At 35.3% G+C, this 26,286-nt stretch overlaps 1 protein-coding gene across 3 annotated transcripts in view; it reads right to left on the reverse strand.

The window, feature by feature from the left end:
- CDH8 (cadherin 8) overlaps nt 1-26,286 on the reverse strand; it is a 407,112-nt gene that overhangs the window by 84,761 nt on the left and 296,065 nt on the right. For 2 of the 3 annotated variants that reach the window (XM_037816314.1, XM_037816315.1), the window contains one exon: nt 10,410-10,531. The exons of the other annotated variant lie outside the window; for it this stretch is intronic. In XM_037816314.1, coding sequence (XP_037672242.1) covers nt 10,410-10,531 — 122 coding nt within the window. The remainder of the gene's footprint in view (nt 1-10,409; nt 10,532-26,286) is intronic. 3 annotated transcript variants of the gene reach the window in all.

The raw sequence follows: 26,286 nt of genomic DNA on the forward strand, positions 1-26,286 counted from the left end.
TATCCGCACACCTAGCATGTTTGCCTTGGACACGTACGCACAGGGAGAGGCCCAAGGTTCCATTTTGGTAGAAACAAGCATGAATGAAAGTGCAAAAGGGTTAACTGCTTTGTGGACAGCCTACAGGTACAAATAACAGCAAAATAGGACCATTTTGCTGAGGGACAACTGTCCTAGATTTTCACTGGAGAAAATCTAAGGAATGGCTGTCTTTTACCAAGAGTCTTATTTAAGGCAGTTACTTAGGATAGAGAGGGGAAAAACAAAAGACTGCATGTGAGGAGGTATAACAATGCCTTTCCCCATTTCCCAATCTCATATCAATAGGACTTCTATTCTCAAGGGTAACTGTTGAAGTAACTCCTGAAATCTGTGAGTGCATGTGAAGAAGCAGGGCAAATGAGGGGAAGATTTCTTGGTAACCTGGGTGGAAATCAATCTTATAATTAAATTCATTCCTGTAGTATACTTAGTGGATAGATCTCTTATAAATAATACCATTTGTAACATTCACTATAATCTGCATTAAAAAAGGCTCATGGATGTTAAACAGTACATCCACTTTAGAGTTACTTGATTAGCTAAGTCACCATCACCAAAACAAAAGATACAATCATTTAACTCACACATCTGAGAATTCTACAATGAATGTTTTTTTCCACTATTTACTTAAGCCAGTGACTTGTTAAGACATGCAATTACTCACCCCAGAACTACTGTATCAGGGACCCAGAATCTGTATTTCAAACTGCTCTTTGCATGATTCTAATGCACACACAAGTCTGAGAACCACTCTTTTGAGCCTCAAGAAAAGATTGTTGCTTACAGCTTCCTCATTATTATTTATTGGAACAGTTTACTTTGTTAAGCTCAAGTCGAGCCCAGTGCATGATGTGTGTGTGTTGTGGGGGCGTGGGGGGGGGGGGTTGATTGAAATGGTGAATCTTTAAATCTTTTTCCAAATATCCTATGAGTTGGCTATGGTTAAGACTTCAGTTTAAACCATGTTTGACACTTCATTTTATTTTAACTCATATGGTCACAGCCTGGGTGTTTTCTTTAAAAGAAGATTCCCAGTAGCTAACATGAAGAATTTCATGCCATTAAAATTCATTAAGATATCTATATTAATAACGTTGAAATTTTCCTTAATGTAATAACATTTGAATAAACAACTTAAAATTCTAGAAGAAAAAGAACAGATTTATTCAAAATCAGAAGCCGATTTTATAGGCATATCGAGTAGATAGCAAATGGAAATTGCACACATTTCCCACTGTGAGCTACTATGACCTCAGTTGAATTTTTAAATAATTGGACAACTGTTTCATGGAAATGACATAATTTTTGGAGAGGTCACAGATTTTAAGGGTATATATCTAACTTTTATTTTAAATATTTTCCTTTCTACTGGTAAAGTTAGGATGCAACTGAAAAATCCAATGTTTGATAATTCATTGTGCATCAATTTCAAAGGAAGCTGAGGTAAAATATATCTCACTATCAGAAAAACAAAGCATTTTTTAGGATGTTAGAATGAAGAAATGAATTCCAGGGCCATGCTTGGATTTCTATGGGACCAGACACTTCTGTTTCTTGAGACTACTGATTTGAAATCCAACAAACTTCCTAAGGCATGAAACTTGGAAAATATATTCAGAATCATGGGGCCATATCCCAATTATGACTGTTATTAAAAGCAATCCATTGTTAATCAATAATTCCAAACCTAAAACAGACTTTTCATTAACAGAGTTTATTAGGACTTATTTTAGACTATTTTACATGAACTAAAAAATATTTCATAGAAGTAAGCTATTATCATCATTATTAACTATTGAAAATGCAAGCAGCCAGCAAACAAATACATTTTTGAGCATGTAGTCTGTTAAAAAGCCTAGAAATACCATGGTATTCATTAGTATATCCCCTACGATTTCCTATAGGTATTAATCTTTAATTTGTTTTTAAGGTCCAGGCATGAAAATATATGATGTTTTTTTGTTTTTGTTTTTGGTTTTTTTACCTCACAGATTAGCAGAGTTTCTGACACATGGTGTCTATTTAATAAGTACTGGCTGAATGAATGAATTGATAGATAAATGGATGATGTCATGTTTTATTTGCATTGTCACTAATCCTCCCATGACCTTGAGATGTAGGTATTAAGAAATTTGTCAGCACCCTAGTACATCAAAGACATTATATAACCTCTGATCCCAGATATATCTGATTATGAAGCCCTGCTTCCTACCCTCACAATATGTTAGACTGTCAAAAAATATGGCTGACATGCATACCTTTGTATTTGTATTTCAGTTAAACTGGGTTTAAACCTTCAGTATTTTGGAGAGTAATTAACAATGCGCTCACCCATCCCTTCTGCTCATGCACCTTGCTTTATGAATATAATGTTCCTTTTTGATTCTGCCGGATACGCACAACAAAATGAACATTTGGAAGTTATTTCTGTCTGAGTGTGGACAAGGTGAGAGAGGACTGTTCAATTGCAACTCTTGGAATGAAACATCTATTCTCCAGGAAGACTCAGTAGATATTATTTATTTATATCTGCAATTGCAGCATACTATCACTTTCTCAGGTAAAACTTAATTTTCCTTTTTTTAGAAAATCTTTCTGTAGTGGCGTGAATTGGAGGGGATAAATGAGTCGTGTGGAGTCAAAAAAGATGCAGAGAGAAGAGCATAATTTTTGGTTTTCTATTCATTTTCCTGCCTAATATTATAAGTATATTTCTCCTTATCAATATTAACTTCCCTGAAACTAATCTCTGTTCCTTCAAGCAGGAGTTTTCAACTTGGGAGAGAAAATAATGATCTATGAATGGGCTCAGATAGCCTGAACCCCTCAGTATGAATATAAAATAGTATGGAATTATGTATATATGCACACATATGAAGGAACTTCACAGATTTTATCATATTATCCATGATGCATACAACCACATAAAACAAAAACAAAATTGGTTAAGAACCTTTCCCTAAAAGAGGGGTGCTTGAAAATAGAAACTATGCCTACAGGACAAATCAATGACATAACAACAATGGCTCATTGGGCAAAGGGGAAATGTCAGTATTTCTGAAATTTACCCAAATCCACATAATTATTCCTCATTATTCCCAATTATTTCAAAAGCAGAACAACATAATTCAAATATAAGCATAGCTCATACCCTTTTAAAGTGTGCTGCCTAGATAGTTTCAATAAATTGCATGGCATTACAGTCTCTACTGAGATTTTTTTTTCTCACACATGTAAATTGTTTTCTCATGTCACCTTTTTTTTCAAAACTGCAGCCTGGACATTAAAGAATGTTAGTTGACTGTTCAGAGCATGTTGCTTAGAGGTTTGAACTACAGAAAAGCCAATGGAGGATGTAGATAGGATTCTATATGTCTGTTTTAAACACTAAATGAAGTCCTCAGACCTCTGGGCAGATATTTAGGGCTTGTTATTTCATAAATCCTCAGTAGAACTTAAGGCATATTCCTCTGTGAATATTCCTCCATATTCACTCCTTTTACCTTTACTGACACAAAGTTAATGAAAATCGTATAAAGCAAGGGCTCCTGAAAAATGCGCTTATGCAAAGTTTGGATTTTCTAGTTCCTTCTGCTTCTTATTTTCTTTTCCTTGAGATTCCATGTCTCCCATGTACACAGTTGAAATATACAACATTAGGAAAGAAAACTACTCATCTCTTGCCCTGCTTTAAAATTACTTTGATACTTAACTCTCATTAGTAGAGTAAAATCCACAGTTTTCATTATAGCCTAGTGAAAACCCAACCCCCTTTTCACTGAACTATATTGGTAAATATTGAATGACATACAACCCTCTTGGAGCTTCATATGTACTTAAAAAGGCAAGGAAATCTTACAGCTAAACAAAACAAATCAAAGACAATCTTGTTCAAAAAAAAAAAAAAAAAAGAAAAGAAACAAAGATAATCTTGTTTAACTTTGTTTAGTTCAGTGCTTCCAAACTTTATTAGGTGAAAATGGCAAACACATATATGCTTAAACACACACACACACCCCATATTAACATGCTACAATGCAAGTTTTTTTCAGAAATTCACTTTGAGAAATGCTAGCCTCAAAAACTCCACCTGAGTCTTAAAGGCCTGGTAGGTTTTCTCAAGTGCTGTGTGAAGGTTTTGTGTCCACATAACTTGGTGGTTATAATTCTGTAACCATCTGCTTCTCTGACCTTTAAATAACATGGCATCTCCCCTTGGTACCAGGTCCTACTCAGTTTATGTTATTAGCACAAAGCCTAGGCCTAAATTTCCTACCTGAAATCAATTTTATTTTCTTTAAAAAGACATGCTCATCAACACGGCTTCCCTGAACACATGGAAACAAGCATACAGAGATGTCCACTTTTCTTATATCCTACGTTCTTAATCAGCAATTTGAAAATAAAGCAAAGAGAATACATCAGTGTATGTAATAGCCCAGGATTTTAATAAAATCTTTTACACCATTTTTCCCACGGATCATCAATCTCAATTAGATTAGGGACCAGAATAAAACCTGTGGAATTTGAAATCACATAACAGGCTCAGCCAAAGTACATTGAGGGTGCAAGTATGGCTTGGAAAAATATTTAGATGGGATGCATTCCTGTAAGTTGATTCCAGTGATTTTGAAAGAAAAATTATATTCACTCACAAATGTATATGGGGAGGAATGAAGTAGGGGCCCTTTCATTCACCCTTGACAAATAAAACACTGAAAAATATCAGAGGAAGAGTTATTCCAATATGGGGCATTACTTTGTCCTCTGTTATATTGACATAATTAAGAATTATTTATACTAAGTTGCTCCAAACCATAAAACTCATAAAAATATAACACCAACAATGGCAATAAAACCACAAAAAACAATATTATTAAAGTATATTTTGCTTTTGAGACTATGAGACTGATTAAAATATATATTATTAACAATCACAATTATTTATTTAATACTTCAGTATCTTTCTGTCAGTTATCTATCATGTCCTTATTATATATCTATCTATTCCAAACACATGAGAGATTAAACCAAGAGAGGTTACAACTCAAGGCAAAAAAACTAGTGACTACTAGAGCTTTGACTCAAACTTAGATAGTCATAGCTCCAATCCCTTCAACTACGTTTTATTTTTCCCTCTTGCATTCCCCTCTGTCAAGTTATCCTCTAAATTCATACTTCTAATGACTCTCTTGAAAGGGCTTTTTACATATGGTTTCTTCAAATATAGCTTTATGCATTCCACTAATTTACCATCTTCTTAAACCACCCAAAATGAAATGAAAGTAATATTTTATGCATTTTGTTGATGCCATCAATTTCAACTCAGTTTTAAAATCAATCCTGTCTGCCTCTTGTTTATGCAGAGAGATCCTGAAAGATGCCTGCTGGCAGGAAAGTTAATATTAAATCTTCTATATTTATTGTTTTCATGAGAGTCATAAAATGTCCTAATTTTGTTTTATTAGTTCACATTTATTATAAAAAAGCCAAAAGAACCTCAAGAAAATAAATAAAGTAACAAACACATTTATTGCTGGTGTATGTCAAGGGATAATTATTTTTACTTTTCTTATTATGCTTTAGTTCTTTTCATTTAAGTTCTCATGGAACACTTTTGAATAAATCATGTCTTATTGATCACAGGAGTTAATATTTTCTTTTGAAAAATGCTCAATCAATCAAAATCTTATTCTCATGACTAGTTGTCAAAGAGGTATATCACAAGGCTATGGAATTTCAAATTTCAGCTGCCATAGAAAGCACGCTGAGGTCCTGGAAAGTGCAAGGATTTGGAGCCTTCAAGAACAGACGTTGAAACTTATCTTTGCCACTTTTTATGAACTGAGGTAAGACTCTTTTTCTGCTTCAGTCACCACTTTATAGCTATAAAATGTGGTTGCTTGTATCAAACTCCTAGACCAAGATGTTGATTATGTGCTGGATCTTTCTTTACACAATCTCATTTATTTAGGCATGCAGCTTTCTCCATCACTTCTCTGCATCTCTACTTCCACAACTGTTTAATAGAAGACTAACAGATTATGGTAGCCTGGTCCAAAGTTGTGGAAGTAGAGATGCAGAGAAGTGTGTGTGGGTGTGTATGCAGATTTTATTTGAACATTAAACTCTTTTTTGTTTCAATCTCATTCTTGCTCATTCTACTGTATCCATGGTGCTTTCAATTCTTCTAATAAACCCAGGTCTTTCTCCTTTAGGGGACCTTGTATGGGCTCATCCTGCAAGCCGGAAGGTTCTTGCTTCCATTCCTTACATGCCTCGCCCATTCTCATTTTTTCATATTTAGCTTAAATAAAAACACTATATAAAGCAGATTCTGTTTTTTCTTTTACTCCTATTTGCTTTAATATTTTGTTCAGCCCACTTTTCAAAATTTAAATCATAGTATTTATTCATTTTACTTTTTTTTTTTTGCAATCACTCTTCCTCATTAAGATCCATAAGAACATGTTTTCTTTTAACATCATTTCCCCAGATTTTATTACAATGCTCAGCACCTTGCAAATGCACAAAAAATGTTGTTCAATAAGTGAATGAACGATTTTTCATATGAAGAGGTAAGCTTGTGCACTGTGTGTCTGTGAGTAAAATAAGTGTTTCCATGGTAATATCTGGGAAACTAATTTTTGAAATATTACTCCTTGCTGAATGGGAGGAATTAGAAACATGCTTCTAAAATTTCATGAATATCCACTATGTGCCAAATATTGGCTCAATTTATATATCTCCAGAAGTACTGCGATTATATATATATATACACACAATAAGATATTCTCCTGATAAACAAACATCCATACTGCTACAGTGTTGGTCAAATATAGAAAGATGGAATTAAAAGAGTTTTAATAATTAAATTACCCAAAATAGCACTTCTCAACCAGTATAGATGGTGATAAGGCTTAAATTATATTTCTAAATGTTTTCCAGAAGGTAAACTCCATTAGGGTAAAATCCTGCTGTCTAGGGTAACATTTGCCACTGAAGGCCCAGTGCCTAGCCAGGTCCCGGCACATAGTTGGTGCTCAATGAACAGTTATTGACTGACCAAAACCTAACTCCCTGTCAGACACATAAGCTATCAGACATCTATATTGGCTTTGAATTTTGAAATTCTGAGCATACACTCCCATTTTATGTTTTGACCATTAGTAAGTGGAAACTTTCATCTTTAACCATTCTGTTAAATTAAGGGGCAAGCAATCTGTGGATGACTACATTGTACCATCTTTGAATTAGAATCCAAAGCTATATACCCATCATCTTATATCCTTTGACCTAGGATACATTATCATATTACAATTTGCTTATTTAAAAGCTGGATTATTTTTAAAGCTTCTAGTCAAAAGGGATTCATGTTTATTTTGAATAAATATGGATTGTGAGCTATTTCTGTGGTGGTGGTTGTTAATCTCTTTAGGGATCAAATCCAAGGGAACTGTTACCTTCAATTTAAGAATCATGAGAACATGAAAGGAGCAGATATGATTTCCAAATCTACTTTCAAAGTTGATCTATGTCTATATTAGCACAGATGTGTCATGGACTAGAGATAAAAACCTAGATGAGAGAAGAGTAGCCACCTTTCTTTTCTTTCCTTTGATTTTGACTGTGTTTAGATGAGTCCACGTTAGTGGAATAGAGTCAAGCACAAAGGAATTCTCCAAGTTCATGTGATTAATTTTTATTTTGTGAGATGTTTAAAAAATTTCTTTATGGAGGCTCTGTTAGGCCAGTTTTTTTAAAAAATGCATTTTAATGGCCCATCCTTGTTCATTGCTAGTGATCTACAGCTGCACTACCACCCAGAAAACTGGTCCCCTTCCAGAGGTTAGCCATAAATCCCCACCTTCCAAGCAAACCAGACATTTCAAAGGCACTTGCATTCCCTCTCTGAGACTGTTGAAACAGACATCGATTGGTTGAAAAGCATTCTGATTAGTATGAATTTATTGCTAATTCAGTTTTTGACATTTAGGTTTTCATGAGCATTTGATCACCTGATAATGAATATTCTAATTTCAAAATGAGTCAGCCACATTTGTTCTAAGTCTTATTAGGGATGACTGGAAGTGTATGAACATTGAGCTTATATAAGTGACCACTATTTGGGGTGGATAACAAATATGAATTTTGGAAAAAAATCAAATATAAAAATGAGATATTTGAACCATTAAAATAACCAACTAATAATGCAGTGGGTCAAGTATGAGTTTTGAAACCCACTGTAAAGGTTTCAAAGAATTCAGGAAAGTTGTTTGAACAACTGCATCAACCATTCAGCCACAAGTCCAAAAACGATGCTGAAAGTCAAAGATCTCTTCCTTTCATATAAATGAGGAACTCGAAGAAACATGCTTAAACAGATTCATTTGTGGATAAGATGGTGCAGCAGACATGCATACAACATAAAAATTTCTTCACAGAACAAGTCATTCTTTTTGATTTGCAAAATTCATAAAACAAAGAATCCATTTTTTTATTATGATCTTGCATACTGAATGTGATGAAACAATGAATTTTTTTGAGAATCAGAAGAACTACTAAGGGAACATTAAAACCTTGGAAACAGTCAAAATCCACAAAGTAAACCCCCGTATACCTGGAGTTTCAAGGGGCATGTATGTCAATATCACAAGTGAAGCCAATGTTGAATTTTTGAAATATCAATGTTATTGATTCTCTGAACTTGCATGATGAGTTCTGCATGAACAATGAAGTTTTATTTAAATTCTACAGCATTTGACAGATTTGGTGTTATCCAAAATGACTGACATAAAATCCGTGATTTGCTACATTGTCCTGACAATAATCTTACCCACAAAATCATGTCCTTGTAACTGATCTGCCATATTTTGATCAAATCTCTTTGATGACTCAATTCACCAAGCCAGCTAAATTATATTTAATGCCAAATAAATATGTATTTTAATAAATCCAATCCACACTCAAAGGATCACAAATGACACTCAAAGATGTGATGGAAGGCAATTCCATCTGATGAGATTAAGAAATATTTTAACTAACGTTAGCTATTAGGAAAAAGATTGTATAATTAGCTGAATTGTTTTGAACACTTCATTTTAAAATTTATAATGTCCAGGTGCTCAAAAAACTGTTTTTTTATTGTAACTTTAGCTTGACTTTATGTGTGTGTGTGTGTCTTATTCTTATAGGTGGAAACAAGAATAATCTTTCAGATATATAAGAGTAGGCTAGGGAAAAAAATGCCTCCTGTTTTATGAGAGGTTAATACATTGATCTTTTGTAACAATTAAATAAAAGCATAGTACTACTCCTTTCTTTAGGGGAAAAATCTGACTCTTGTCAGGTAAGCTGCTCGCAAATAGTAAGTTTAATTCCTAACACCCACGTGAGGTACAAGAATAGTTGGATTAACAACTCCAGTGTCATGCTGTCAGCTGCTGTTTATTTAAATTAAAATGTCACCATCCAGAAATAAATTAGGAAGTTGAAAAATGATAAATTTCTTAAACATACAGTACTTTGGCACCCTGTTAAAATGAATCCATTACATTGGTGTTTTTGTAGAACTTTACATAGACTATTTTGACATTCAGAAAGAATATAGCAGGTTTTTGTTTCGTTTTTGTTTTGGTTTTCGCTTATTTTTCTCTCTTTTTCTCCTTTTCTTCCCTTTCACCTCCCTCTCGCCCCTCTCTTCTTTCTGCTGGCCTGCCTTTCTCCCTCCCCCCACCCTTTCTTTCTCTTTCCTTCCTTCCTCCGTCCCTCCCTTCCTCTCTCTCTCTTTCTCTCCTCTTTGACCCTATATATGTTATACAACAGCAAGTTAAAAAAATAAGCTGCAACGAAACACAATTATTAGGAGATTTTCTTGCATGTCTAAAACATCTTGTTCACCTTATATTTATCTAAATAAATCTACATTTTTACAGATTTCAAGAATTACTTCCTGCAACTTCCTACAAACCACTTGTCTTCTTGGGTTCTACTATTATGCATTATGAAATGAACATCCCTCTTGAGCTTTTCTCTTACTTCCTGCCATTGAAGCAAAAATTTGGGTTGGATCATTCTAAGATCTCCCCTGTTATCATCTATATTGTGAGATGTTTCAGGACAGTAATTTTGCTCTTGGTTCATGGCACAGTGGGTTGTTCCACATCTGGAACCAATTTGGTCATAAATAGGAAGAAAATTAACATCTGAGGAAGGAAACATTCCCTCTTTGTTCCCATTTGGATGTGTTCCTTGCCTGTTAGTTTGCAGTTCGTAAATGATGCAATTGCACACTATAATGCAGGTTAATCAAATATGAGACAGTTGTATACAAACATATTCAGCATTAATAACATGGAGATATTTACTTGGCCGGGTTTTCCATTTTCACATAAAAATGCCTCATATTCGGATGCGAATTCAGGGGCGTTGTCATTGACATCCAGCACTTTAATAGCAACAGGTACTCGAGAAATCTGACTGTGGTTCCCTATGGGAAGGAAAAAATAACATCAGCATTGAGGGTATTTCATTTTGAACGTGCAACTCAACTTTCTTTTTGAAAGCATGTGTGTCTGTTTCCACTTCCCTTAATTAGGGGGTTTTCAACATGGTGATTATGGAATCTGACCACTCAAAAAGGAAAGATAGCAAGTGCTTGAATGCTTAAAACTGCATAAATTCATATTTCAAACAATTTGCTAGAGCCTAGCTTGATAAAGACCATCTCTGAACAAATTAAAAAATGTTTCCTTGATGAAGCAGGCTTTATTTTTTGATTAAATCCATTAAATAAGATAAAAATGCTGTATGTAACACAGATTTATCTCTTTGTTTATCTTGGGCAGAACACAGCCCATTTTGCACTATAAGTTGTTTGGACTGGCTATACATTAGAAATGAACACTGAACACCCAGAAAGAGCATGGGTTAAATCTGTTATTGACAAGGGTTCCTTAAAAGTGTTAAAATGGATAAGATTAAAAATAAGGAGTCATATCTTTTTTTGATTTTTATTTTTCATTTAAAATTTACCATGGAATCTTGTTGGATAGGATAAACCCAGGACATTTTAATATTTTCATCTTTTATAAAGGTTTACATCTGTGTGAACAGTTAATAATCCTCTAATCTTTCCAGGTTAATATAAATAGCAGAGACCTCAATACATAATCCTAAATCTTTCAGTGTGTGTGCATATATGTGTGTGTTTTGAAATAGAAGAGTAGAAGATCTGGTCCATTAATATATTGCTGAAGACTGGCTGGGGTCACATTATGATTTTTCATTTATAATAAATCAATACAGTTTGATTCTGACTGTACCATGTAATAATCTTTTGATCTCTTGTAAATTATACAGAATGCATTGGAGACAGCAAATTATTTGTTTGTGTTTCTCTGGAACTGAATATTTATAAGCAAGCCAAGAAGGGAAAAATGTTTGGCTTTTGAATAAAAACAAACAGCCTTGCATTTAATATATCAAACTCCTCTTTTTGATAATTGATTAAATCCAGACCTCTAAAATTTTCAAATACTTTTTTTAAATATGAAAGTGCTTCTAAAACACACACCAAATAATCATATCCATACCATAAATTCATAGTTAACCCCCACAGCTACGCTTCAAGATTTATAATTTAGTTAGCTACTATGGTTATTCTCCAATATTCTACTTTGGTTAACTAAGGATGGATGAATGCTATCTTGTATAATTCCCACCACACAAGTAATGGGACAAAACCTTACTTCCCATATATCAAATAGATGGCCTCAAATATCTCACCTAATATACCCTTCTTCCTTCACTATCTTATCTCTACCGCATTGATTCATTCTTCATTCACATCACCTCCTTAGTTTTGATGATAGGGAAAAGTTAAAAAAAAAAAAAAGACAGTACATAACTCTCACACGAGGAACTTACATTTTATGCTCTATCTTTTCAAGAAAATACTGCAAAGGTTATATTTTAAATAAAGTTTTCATTAAATCCTTAAAATTTTACATCTTTTCCTTAGCCTGACTATGAGGTGAAGAGCAACTCCTGGAAAGGGAAAAGATTATAGTGTTTACACTAACAGATATTGTCTAGTATCTTAGTTCACCAGGACTACTTTAACAAATACCACACAATGAGTTGGATTAAACATCAAGCATTTATTGTCACAAGTTTTGAAAGCTAGAAGTTCAAAATCAAAAAGTCAGCAAGGCCATGCTTTCTCCTGGAATTGGTAGCGTTTTTGTGACGGCAGTCCTCTGATACATACTGATCTCAGTCTCTCTCTCATTCTATCCTTGTGTCTGCTCTTCTGCTTTCCACTGACTTCTGGTTTCTTCCTGTTTCTGGCTTCTATAACTAACTGCATTCTCAGTGTCCTTTCTTTATAAGCTTCCAGTAATATGGATTAAGATCTATCCTGATTCGGGAGGCGGGGCAAGATGGCCGAGCGGTGAGGTGCAGAATTTCGTCTCTCCCCTAGAGCAGCTGGCAATTACCCAAGAACTATATGAAACAGTGTTTTCGGGGTCTCCAGTAACCAGTCACACATCAGACCAAGTTTGGAATTGAAGGAAAAGCTGAGATTGCAGCGAACATTGTAAGTTCCCCAGACCAGGGGTCTGGCATTCCTCCCCACCCAGATCTCACAGACTGTCTTGCTGCCGGCTCCCTGAAAGGGGAAAAAATAAACCCCAAAAAACAGCAACTGCTGAGGGCAAGAAAGGGGGCTCAACCCAGCCTCAACTGCAGAATTAATTAACAAATTAATTAATTAACTAATTTTGGGAGCTGGGGGTGCTAAAGAAGGGCTGGGCCCTGAGAAGTGGGGGCACATAAAAGTGGGCACCCATTCCCAGGCTCCAAAAAAGCTATTTTTTCCCCCCTATATTTTGTCCCTTCTGGCTTCTCACTGATTCCTTATCTTTTTGCATTTCAATAGCCCCTGGAAGGGGTGGAACTGAAGCTGTTGGAGAGTAATTATCAGACAATAGTCCAAAGTACATCTTTAAATGCTCTATTCTGACACTGACAAAACTTCCAGGCTGGGGAAAGACTTTTAAAAAAGGACTTTTTTTTTTTCGCTTTTCTTTTTCTTGTTTTTCTTTTCTATTTTTTTTTAAATCTAAAAGTAACATATGTGGTTATTTTCTATCAGAAATCCCAGGTTGAGGGACTAGGCTGAGCTTGGGGGGAGACAGAGTACCCACAGCGTCTCTGAGTTCCAGATTCACTTCTGAAGAAGGTCTCCACCCCTGTCTTTATTTGGCAACTCAGGCTGACCAAGGAATCTAGCTGGAGATGCCCCCAAAGAGGAGAGGGGAGAGGGGAATAGTGCCCCTGAGAGACAACTGGAGTTCCTAGGATTGGGAGAGTGGAGGGAGGTCCAGCTCAACTGGCAGTCCTCCTTCTGGGAACTCAGACCCCAGATTCTGGCTTCAGTCAGCCACGCCCACGACAGGATCAGAGTCACCAGGAGAACTAAAGTCTCCACACCTCCTTGCACTGGTGGGGGAGCTGCGGGCTGGCAAGTGCCACTTGCTGAACAGGAGAGGAAAAGCACCGATTCTAAAGGCCTCATAGGAGGGTCTCATTCTTAGGAAAACTCCATAACCTCCCAATGAGACCTGGGGCCTCACTAGACTGGGAAAATCTGACTGGGGTCAACCATATCTGAGGAGACCCTCTCATAAAAAGATCTATCCTGATTCAACTTGGACAGACCGTAACTAATAACATCTTCAAATGGTCCTATTTACAAAAGGGTTCACACTTACAGGAACATGGGTTAAGATCTGAACAGTCTTTGGTGGGGTATATGATTTACTCCCCAATTGTCCACCCTCTGGACCCCAAGAAGATACATACTTCCCACTTGCAAAAAACACTCACCCCATCCCAATATCACAAAAAGCCTTAAGTCATTTCAGTAACAATTCCAAGTCCAAAGTCCAATCCAATCAAAATCAGCTATGGTTGTGGACACTCCTGAGGCAAATTTCCTCTGTGTCTGTAGACTTGCAAATCCTAGAAAACAAGTTATCTGCTTCCAAATTGCAATGGTAGGACAGACATAGGGTAGACACTCCCATTCTAGAAGGGAGAAATTGTAAGGGTAACAGAGATCATGAGTCCCAAGCAAGTCTGAAACCCAGCAGGGCAAACCTGACTAGGTTCCAACATCTGAGAGCTATCTGTGTATCGATGCCTTGTCCTCCAGGCCTGCTGGAGCAGCAGCCTCACTCTTGTCAAGCGCTGGAGCAGTGGCCATGTTCTTCCTGGGAGCATAGACCCTACCTTCTCTGAGGTCCAGAGTGAGGCCAGGCTCTCCCCAAACACGGAGTCACAGGCCCCACCATCGCCAAGCACTGGGATGGTGGACAGACTCTCCTAAACATCAGGGCGGAAGGCTACCTCTTCCAAATTCCAGGGTGGGAGTCCCTCTCTCTTGGGCTAAGGAAATCTCTTTTGTCCAGATCTCTGATTTCATGGTTTTACCCTTGAAATCATTTTTCTTTCCTTTCATCCCATCTCTTTCCTTTTTAATCAAGGCTGGCAATGCTTCAAAATGCAAGGCATAAAACAGGCAATGCATACAAATTTTCAAAATCCTGTCAGCTTTGGGTGCAGTTCAAGGGGGTCCAAGACATTAAACAAAGAATTTTCTCCTGATCCTTCCTGGATAACTATATTTCCAATCCTGACTTCTGAGATGGCCGACTGGATCTGTGACTCACATACCTAATCTCCTTAGTAAAGGATGGATCCATTCCACACCAGGGTAGGACCCTGTTCTCTGGGGACTCACTTTCTGAGAGCCCAGGGAGGGCCCTTATAGAGCCGCTTCTGGTGCTACCCTCAGAGCATGCTATTTGGATAGACCACAGATTTTCTAAATAATCAATTGCTGGAGACTTTGTGCTAAACAGTTCAGTCTTCAATGTATCCCTTTTCTCTCATATTTTACTATAAGCAGAAAAGAGAAACAAAGTTAAACCCTCAATGTTTAGCTTGGAAATTGTGCTGGTTTGAATGTTATGTCGCTCACAAAAGTCATGATCTTTTAATCCAGTCTTGTTGGGTGGAAACTTTTGATTGAGTGTTTCCATAGAAATGTGACCCACACAACTGTGGGCGAAATGCTGATTAAATTATTTCCATGAAGGATAGGACTGTGTTTTTAAACAACTAGTTTCCTTTGTAAACTCATATTTTATCTTATGCATTTAAAAACATTATTCAGAGAAGCATCTATAGATTGCCAAAGAGGACCATGGCATAAAAAAGGTTAAGAACACTGCTAGCCTGGCAGGCTGTATCCCCATCTAATGAGCAAAACATAGTATTGTTATGGGACTTCAAAAAGAAGTCAAATTGAAAGGTTTCCATTTGCTTAACATGGCCAGTTATTGAGGTACTGTGTTATTATCATTTTGGTATTATATCAAAACTATAAATGCCTTCGCCCCCCCCCCCTCAGTTAATTGAGAACAAGAATCTTTTTCAAGTATTAGAAAATGGGAGAAAGATTCACCTCCTTCTCCAATTTTTCAGGCTTTTATTTTTTTCACATTGATACACTCTAGCTAAGCATTCCTATAAGCTTTTGTGGGGCAGTATTTAAGTTGGATCCCCTCTCTCTTTCCCAATTCTAATGTCAACTTTCAAACTCCACCCCTGCCCTGCCTTCCAAGACTCAAGTGCATATTTTCCAGATACCGAAGTAGTATGACAACTGACTATGGGAATGGGTGCACACGTTAATCCTGCTGTTTGTCATTCATTTGTCCCTATTTTGTGCCAGGTATTGTACATATATGAGATGAAACTCCTAGGTTTCATTATTGCAATACTTTAGCCATCTGCATTCAGCTGCTAAAAAAAAAAATTATTTCCTTGGAGGTATGGACTCCTCCCATTCAGGGTGGGTCTTGATTAGTTCGCTGGAGTATTTAAGAGAGAAGCCGAGAGCCAACACAGACCCAGACACTTGCTGATGCTTGGAGACTCTTGGAGATGCTGGGAAATGCAGACAGAAGGATGTTTGGAGATGCTAAGCTAAGAGATGAAGCCCACCCAGAGTTTGCCCCAGAGAAACTAAGAGAGGGCCCCTAGATGCTTAGAGAGAAAAGTTCTGGGAGAAAGAAGCAAGAACACACAGAAGCTGAGAGAGAGGAGCTGAGAGAAACACAGAGACATTTTGGAGAATGCCATTTTGAAATGCAACCCAGGAGCAAAGGAATAGCAAACACCAGCCACATGCCTTCCCTGCTAACAGAAGTGCTCCAAATGCCATCTGCAGCTGTTCTTTAGTGAAGGTGTCCTCTTGTTGATGACTTAGTATGGACACTTTCATGGCCTTAGGACTGTAAATTTGTAACCTAATAAATCCCCTTTATTACCAATGTATTTCTGGTATATTACATAATGACAGCGTTAGCAAACCAGAATGGAAATTTCCTCAGCTAAATATCCAAATTCATCTCTTAAAAGTGCTGCCTTTCATTTGACATCAGAATACAATTTTTCCAAATTCTCTGCCACTTTAAAACAAAGATCACCCTTCCTCCAGTTTTCAGTATCCCATTCACCATGTCCTTTGAAAGCCTCACCAGAAGCATGCTTAATATCCATATTTCCACCAATATTTTCTTCATGATAATTTATGTATTCTTTAAGATGATATACTTATCTATAGCTCCCACTTACTCCTGAGCCCTCACCAGAAACACCTTTACTATCCATCACTCTAAGGACCGTCTCTTCAAAGCAATCTAGACTTTTTCTGCCAAGTGCTTACAAATTCTTCCAGCCTCTACACATTACCAGTTCCAAAGCCACTTCCAAATTTTTAGATATTTGTGATAGCAATACCCCGCTTTCCAGCACTAACACTGTCTTAGTTTTCCAGGGCTGCAATGACAGATATTGCACAGTGAGTTAGCTTAAACAGCAAGTATTTATTATCTCACAGTTTTGCAGGCTAGAAGTCACAATTGAGATGTTTCCAAGGTCATACTTTTTCTTCTGGAGTAAGCAGCATTTTTGTGAGCGCAGCCCTCTGACACGTGGTGATCTCTCTCCTTGCATCCGCTCTTCTGGTTTTCTGCTGACTTCAGCTTCTTCCCTTTTCTCATTTCTACTACTAAATGCATCTAAATTTTCTCTCTTCATAAAGCCTCCCAAAATACAGATTAAGGCCCACTCCGATTCAGTTTTGCCACACCTTAACTAATAACATCTTCAAATGGTCCTGTTTACAAACGGGTTCACACCCACAGGAGCACAGATTAAGATTTGATCATGTCTTTTGTTGAGTACAAGACACAATCCCCAACATCTGGAACTCCAACTTTGCCACCTTTGTGACACTAAAAAAGTTACTTAGGCTCATTTCATTGCCAAAGAAACTGAGACTCAAGAGCTTAACACTTTACTTACAGAATTATTATAATATTGAGAAAAATATTAAAAGTATTTACATAGTACTGGCACAAGGGCATTTTAATCTTTGCCTTTTGTTAATTGTCAACATCATCACCATCAAGAATAGTGAATGTTTACTATATCCAATATGAGATGTTTCACATAACTATGTTTCATTTAATCCTCATGAAAGAGATATGAGGTAGGTAATATAATTCCTATATTTTAAATGTGGAGATTGACACTCAAAGGTTTGTATTTCTTTACTAAGGTTACTCAGTTAAAAATCAATTCTAAAGTGCTGCTTTGCACTTCCAAATATGAGCCATGTTCATAACACAGTAGGGAGAAAGCCCCCTCCCCTAAATATACATACTTGTTTTGTAAAAAAGACATATTTGTTTTGTTTTGTCACCTCCTTAAGAATGTGTGTAGATTTCTTATAAATATTTATCTCAAAATTGACCTCTCTGAATTTTTAGTTCAAACTTCAAATATCAAACTGGTTATTTCTAATGGGTTGTATCACTAGTAATAGTTACAGAATTGCAGTCATAATTTGCAACCTTTCTTGAGAAATTTTGTTTCCATATTTTTGCTCATGGTACTATTTAACCCAAACACAGTCTCTTTAATTGATTGATTTTCTTTTGTAATTCTTTGTACTTCATCTTTAAGAATGAATGGCTATTCTTTCATTTCCACTCCACATCATAGGCCTCCAACATTGTAAATAAGTATAGTAGCCTTCTAGCTGGTGTTTTTGTTTCAATATTTCTCTTCAATTTATTAATACCCTTTATGAACAAAAATAGTAACAATAATAAGTTACCTCCATAGAATGTGTAGTAAATAATAAGTGCTTAGTCTTAGAAAACCAAAAGTATGAAGAAAAGCTATCTTTCTCTTTCTACACTATTTTACTCCTTCTGCAGTGAAGAAAATGCTGATCTTATTGAATCAGACGGACTGACAGTGGCTGACTGGGCAGAGTCTATCACTTATATACTGTGTCTTCTTTCTCATGCCCGATGCACATCCATACAATAAACACATACACACACACCATCCCACACATGCAAATACACACACATAGATTTTTTCTCAGCATTTTGGCAAAGATTATGCTCTTACTTTCTCTCTCTCCTTCTTTCCTGCTTTAACAGTTGCAATAAAGTGCATTTATCTCCTGGGTCTAAGGGGCGATCAGGGAGTAAAACTCAAGCACAGAAAACAGAGAAGCTTCAAGAGATTCTTTCAGAGGTAACTTTCAACATTAAAGTAGTATATCTTTTCTCATAACTATATGTTGGAACAAGGTATTATTTATATATTTCATAGGCCCTGAGCAATAGACCAGCTAATGCTTTTTTGTTAGAATAATGTGGTGTTGAGAAATTATCAATTGTCTCTGATAGAAGACGGTGAATTCAGAAGATTGTAATCTTTCATTTGTCTTGATATCTCTACAAGAAAATAATCTGTTCTAATATAACTGACAATGGACATTTAATAAATGATTTTATTTTCCTTGATTTGACCTCTGGAAAGCTCAGAACTAAATTTGAAACTGACCTCTAATAGTGGCAAAGAATCTCACAGTGTTCACTTTATATAATATGCTTACTCTCAAAATCAACTTATTTCTCTATGTGTATTTAATAAGTACCCCAATTTACTTAATTAATTAAGTGTTTCCTGCTAATTTGGTGTTTTATAGTCTATCACCTTAAAAAATTAAAAGAAAAACTAAAAAAAAAAAATGTCAGTTTACTTTGGCATTGAGAAGTGATGTGCTAATGAAGTATGTTTAGATTGCTGGAACTTCTCTATACTTAATAGTCATCTAAAATAATCTGTGCATTAAGTCTTAACAATGATTTAATCTCTTCCCTTCATAACTTTTGAATTTCATGTTAACTTTCAAGGTCTAATTGTAGCCTCATCTCTTTCAAATGCTGTTTTGAAACATAATTCAGTATTTTTTAACTTCTGGAATGAAGCATGAGGAACTCTGAGAACCTACCCCCTATAGAAAGTGGTGAGATTTTTTTTTTTTAAATTAAAGACTCTGTAAATGGTCCTAACGGTATACGGCAAATGAAGAAATCTTCATTGAGAGAATCTACTAAAATGCACTCAGAACAGTGACAGTCTGTGGTATTTGAACAAAGACCCAGTCCTTCCCTTCACCCTCCAGACTCATCTACATGTAACATCCACTCCAGATGGGTGCAGCCAAGAGCACAGGGCTCTCTTTCCTGCCAGGTGCTAACTGTAGGGCTCTCTTTCCAGGAAGGGCAGGAAATCAGCATTTCTCATTCTGACCCAGCTGTCTGTTGATGAAGCTAATTTCTGGGTGAGTGCAGCTGAGATGTGTGACACCCTTCTTCCACCTGTTCTGTAATTGTTGGGTGAAGGCTATATTGTGAGCACACTGCTGATGAAAATACTGAGCTCTGATCACACTTGCCCTGGCTTGTAAGTTGGAAGATCCACCCTAGGAGAGGATAGCAGAGATGACTGGTCCTACTGCCCTCATCCCTCACTGAGCACTCAGCTCTGAAAGCAGTGGTGTCTCTTACTTTTCCCCACCTACAGCTCCAGAGCCACAGTTCAGAGGTGTTTCCAAGGGGTAGAAGCAGGCTGTAAAACAGAGAGCTTTGAATCATTTGCAACAAAGGATGGCAAAGTTCAAGTCAAAGGGTGGAGCTTCTGCTGAAAGGCAATTAGGAGGAGCATATAGGCTAAACTGTACATCAGACAGAACTGGCAAAAGAGATGACTGAAAAGAGCCACCCAGGGATCAGAACAAATGTCAAACACTGACCTTGGAACTCTCCCTTCAGAGGAGTCCATATTGCATTGGATCAGTCTGTAGAGCAAGCTATGCCCCAGAGCATTATCGAAAATAGTAGAACAATCAGTTAGCAATTAGTGGTGCTTAACATTTGGGTGCAGTCATGGTAAGAGAGAATAAAAGGGAGCACTTCCAAACAATTATACTTCCAGAGTGAATGCAGACATAGCCAAAGTTGTACCACCTGAAGAACAACATCAGCAGCTTCATATTGTGTGGGGAAAATAGGCTTCAGTGAAATAATCCAGGCAGGTACTAACCAAATAAATGATCAAATAAAAGGAAAAAGCCCCAGAGTTGCTATAATACACTATCTACAGTATACAGTTTCCAACAAAAAATATGAAATATGCAAAGAAATAGGAACTATGACCCATATACTGCAAAAAAAAAGCAGCAACAAAAACAGCCAGTGAGAGTGACCAAATGTCAGATTTAACAGGAAAATTTTTAAAGTAGTCATTATAAATATGCTTTTAAGAACTAAAAGAAACCATGATTAAAGAAGTAAAGGAAGATATAATGTCATGTCAAATAGAGTGTTTCAATAAAGAAGCAGAAATTATAAAAAAAAGAACCAAATGGAAATTCTGTAGTTGAGAAATACAATAAGTGAAATGAAAACTTTAATATGTTCAGCAGTAGACTTGAATTAGCTAAAGAAAGAATTAGTGAACTTAAAAATAGATTGATAAGGAATACGCAATCCAAAGAACAGAGAGAAAAAAAGGAAAAGAAAGGAAAAGAGTGGAGGATAAATATGGGACACCATTGATTGCACCAATACATACATAATGGATGTAACAGAAGGAGGGAGAGAGTGAAAGAAGGAGAAAAAATATTTGGAGAAGTAATGACTGAAAATTCTCCAAATTTATTGAAAAACATTATTCTACACAACCAGTTCAACACATATCAAGTAGGCTAAACACAAAGAGATCTGCAAACATACTAGTAAAATTATAGTAAAAATGCAGAAAGTCAAACACAAGGAGAAAATCTTGAAAGGAGAGAAAAACAGCTCATTACTTACAAGGAAACCCTAATAAGACTAAACATTGACTTCTCATTGGAAACAATGGAGGTCAGATTCAGTGGGATAATATGTTCAAAGTGCTCAAAGAAAAGAAAACAAAAACTGTGAACCCAGAATTCTATATCCAGCAAAGCTATCTTCCAAAAATAAAGGCAAAATAGAGACATTCACAGATAAACAAAAACTGAGGGACATCATTGCTAGCAGATCCACCTTACAAGGAATACTAAAGGAAGTTCTGCAGGCTCAAAGTTAGTGACCCCAGAGTGTAATTTAAATCCAGTTGAAAAAACAAAAAGCACCAGTAAATCTAATTATGTAATTATAAAAATAGTATAAATGCTTATTTTTTTCTCCTTTCTTCTCTTAACATATTTAAAAAGCAATTGTATGAGACAATATGTATATAAGAATATTTGGTCTATAACATATGTTAAAGTAAGATATTTGGTAATAATTGCACAAAGGAGATGGGTGGAAAGAAAGCTGTATTAGGCTAAGAGAATGGTTGCAGATGGCAATTCAAATCCACAGTAATAAATGCAGAGAAACAGAACTGACTAAAATAAAGGTTTATATAACACAAGTTATAAATATGTACTTGCCCTTCTTTCTTCTTTCAAAGTCTTTAAAAGATATAAAATTATATGAGATGATAATTATACCAATGAAACACTGGGTTGATCACATTTACAGAAGTTGTGTGTTTAACAGAGTTATACAGGAATAAAGTTTATAACTATCTGGACTTAAGTCTGTATAAATCTGAAACTGATTCTGATAAGATACATATGGTAAGCCCTTAGAACAACTGCAAAAGAAATAAATCTAAAATATATAATGAAAGATCATTAAAGAAATTAAAATGCTATATTAGAAAATGTTCACATAATGTAAAATAATTAGTAAAAAAAATAATAGAGGAACAAAATTACATGTGGCATATAGAAAATAAAAATTAAAATGACACTGTAAATCCATCTATATTGATAATAACATTAATTGCAAATGGAATAAGCGGTCAAATCAAAAGGCAGAAACTGTTCAGAATGGATTAAAGAAAAGCAAGCTTTAACTTTATGCTATCTATGGGAGACATTCTTTAGATGAACAATACAAATATACTGAAAGAAAGTAGATGGAAAAAGACATATCATGCAAACATCAACCACAAGAAAGTTACAGTGGTTACAATATCAGGCAAAGTAGACTTTAAAACAAATGATGTCGGTAAAGAGAGAGACACCTTATAATGATAAAAGGGTCAATCCACCAGGAAGATCTAAAAATTAAAAACTTATATGCACCTTATAAAAGAACATCAAAATACCAGAAGCAAAAGAGAAATGAAGGGAGAAATAAAGAATTCAACAATATTATTTAGAGACTTAAATACCATACTTTAAATAAGGGATAGAACAACTAGGTAAAATACTAACAAGGAAACAGATTTGAACAACACTATAAAACAACTAGTTCTAACAGATATCTGCAGAACATTCCACCCAACTACAGCAGAATATACATTTTTTCTGAAGTGCACATGGAACATTCTCCCAAACAAGCCATATGCTAAGCCATACAACAAACCTCAATAAATGTAAGAGGATAGAAATAAAATATGTTCTACAAACACAATGGAATGAAATAGAAATCAATAACAGAAGGAAATTTGGGAACTCACATGTATGTAGAAATTAAACACACTTCTAAATAAACAGTGGGTCAAAGAAGAAATTAAGAAGGAAAGTTAGAAAACCTTTTGATATGAATGAAAATGAAGACGCAACATGTGAAAACATATGGGATGCAATTAAAGACATGCCTAGAGGGAAACTTGTAGTTATACATGGCTATATTAAAAAGGAGAAAGATAAGCAATCAATAACATTGCTTTCCATTAAGGACAATTTAAAAAGAAGAGCAAACTATACGTAAAGCAAGCAGGAAGGAAATAATGAAGAGTAGAGCAGAAAATATGAAATAGAGAATAGTAAAACAATAGAGTATATCAATTAATCAAAAGCTGGATCTTTGAGAAGGTTGAAAACAAAACTGACAAAACATTAACAAAACTAACCAAGATAAAAAAGAGAAGACTTAAATTATTAGTTTCAGGAATGAAAGAAGTGATATCACTGAGGACCTTAAAGAAATTAAAAAAAAAAAAAAAGTATTTTAGAAGAATACTATCAACAATTGTATTCCGATATATTAGATAACTTAGATGAATTGGACAACTTTCTACAATACCAAATACAATACAAATACAATACCAAAACTCACTCAAGAAGAAACGGACTTTTAACAACTAAAGAGGTTCAATTAGCCATTAACAATATTCCAAGAAAGGGAAACACAAACACAGATGGCTTCACTGCTGAAGTCTATCAAATATTTAAAAAAGAATTAATACAAATTCTTGACAGACATTAAAAAAATATAGAAGCAGGAACACTTCTCATCCCATTCTTTAAGGCCAGTACACCAAAACCAGATAAAGACATCACAATGAAAGACGAGAACTCTATCTCATATGAATATGACATGGGACACAAAAATCCTCAATAAAATACTAGAAATCAAATCTAGTGTCATATAAAATAAATAGTACTGTATGATCATAAGAGATTTACTCCAAGAATGTAAAGTTGCTAAAAAAAATAATGTAATACACTCTATCAATAGAATAAAAAAAAAATAAAAACCACATGACCATATCAATTGATATAGAAAATGACAAAATCCATAACCCTTTCATAATAAAAATACTCAACAATTAGGAGTAGAAGGGAATTTCCCCAACCTAATAAAGGGTATCTATAAAAAATTCACAGTTTACATCATACTCGATGGTGAAAGACTGGATGATTTTCTCCTAAGACCATGAACAAGACAAGGAGGTCTGCTCTCACTATTACTATTCAACATTGTATTAAGGGTTCTAGCCAGGGCAAATGGGCAAGGAAAAGAAATACAAGGCATACAGATTAGAAACAATGAAGTAAATATATTCGCAAATTACATAATCTTGTGTACAGAAAATCCCAATGAATTCATTAAAATCTTATTAGAACTAATAAATGAGCTCATCAAGGTTGCAGAGCACAAGATCAATACACAAAACTCATTTATATTTCTGTACAGTTGCAATGAACATTATTAAAATGAAATTAATATAACTCCAATTGCAATAGCATCTGAAGAACAAAATACTTAGGAATAAATTTAACCATAAAATGGCGGATTTATACTCTGAATACTACAGATATCATTGAAATAAATAAACGAAGATCTAAATAAGTGGGAAAACTCTCAAGTCCATGGATTCATACTGTTAAGATGGCAATACTCCCCAAATCTATCTACAAATTCCATGCAATCTGTATCAGAATCCCAGCTTGTTTCTCTGTAGAAATTGATAAGCTGACCCTAAAATTCATACAGAATTGCAAGAGACTCAGAGTAGCCCAGATATTTTTTTTTTTTAAATGTTGGCATACTCACACTTTCTGATTTCAAATCTTATTATAAAGCAACATGAAACACAGCAGTGTGGATATGGCACAAGATAGATCAATGGAATAGACGAGAGGCCAGGAATAAACCCACGGGTCAATGTTTAACAATAAGGGTATCAATGATTTGCAACAAGGGTATCAAGGTGACTTAATTGGTAAAAGGAGTTTTCTCAGCAAATGGTTATTGTATAACTGGATAACCACATGCAAAGAAATAAAGTGGGAAACTTACCTCACACCACACACAAAAAATTAACTCAGAATGTAACAAGGACTTAAAAGTAAATGCTAAAACTATAAAGCTCTCAGAAGAAAACATAAAACACAATCTTCATGACCTCAGATTTGGCAATGGATTCTTGGAAAAGACACCAAAGCTCAAGCAACAAAAGTGAAAAAAAAAAAAAAAAGATAAATTAGACTTCAACAAAATTAAAAGCATTTGGCTCCAAAGGACACTATGAAGAACGTGAAAAAAGCAATACACAGAATGGGAGAAAATATTTGTATGTATCTGATATTGTATTTAGAATACAAAAAAAGAACTCTTATAACTCAATACTGAGAAGACAAAGGATGGGCAAAGCAGCTGAATAAACAGATTTTCAAGGAATATATACAAATGACCATTAAGTGCCTTAAAAGATACTCAACACCTCTATTTGTCAGGAAATGCAAATCAAAACTCCAATGAGATACTACTTCATACTTACTGGGATAATTTAAAGTCAGATAATAGCCAGAGTTTGGTGAGAATATGGATAAACAGAAACACTCATACACTGCTGGTGGGCATGTAAAATGATGCAGCCCCTTTGGAAAGCAGTCTGGCATTTCCTTAAGTGGTTGAACAGAATTAGCATATGACCATATGATCCAGCATTTCCACTTCTAAGTATATACATAAGAGAAATGAAAATATATATCCACACAAAAACTTGTATGCAAATATTTATAGCAGCATTATTTATAATAGACAAAGTTGCAAACAACCCGAATGTCCATCGAATGATGAATGGACAAATAAAATGCGATATATTCTTATAATACAATATTACTCTGCCATAAAAGGAAATAGAGTACAAGTTCATGATACAACATGGGTAATCTTGAAAACATTATGCTAAACGAAAGAGGCCAGTTCAAAAAAAATCCACAAATTATATGATTTTATTTATATGAAATGTCCAGAAAAGGCAAATCTAGGGAGAGAGAAAATAGACAGTGGCTGGTTAGGGCTGAGGGGAATGGTGATCAGAGGGGTGGGGAAAATAGCTAAAAGGGTTTAGAGTTTCTTTTTGAGGTGATGAAAATATTTTAGAATTGACTGCAGTGATTTTGCACATAACTGTGAATATACTAAAATCCAATGAACTGTATACTTTAAATTCTTGAATCCT

The sequence above is a fragment of the Choloepus didactylus genome, chromosome 22 (assembly GCF_015220235.1).
Source record: "Choloepus didactylus isolate mChoDid1 chromosome 22, mChoDid1.pri, whole genome shotgun sequence".
NCBI lineage: Eukaryota > Metazoa > Chordata > Mammalia > Pilosa > Megalonychidae > Choloepus > Choloepus didactylus.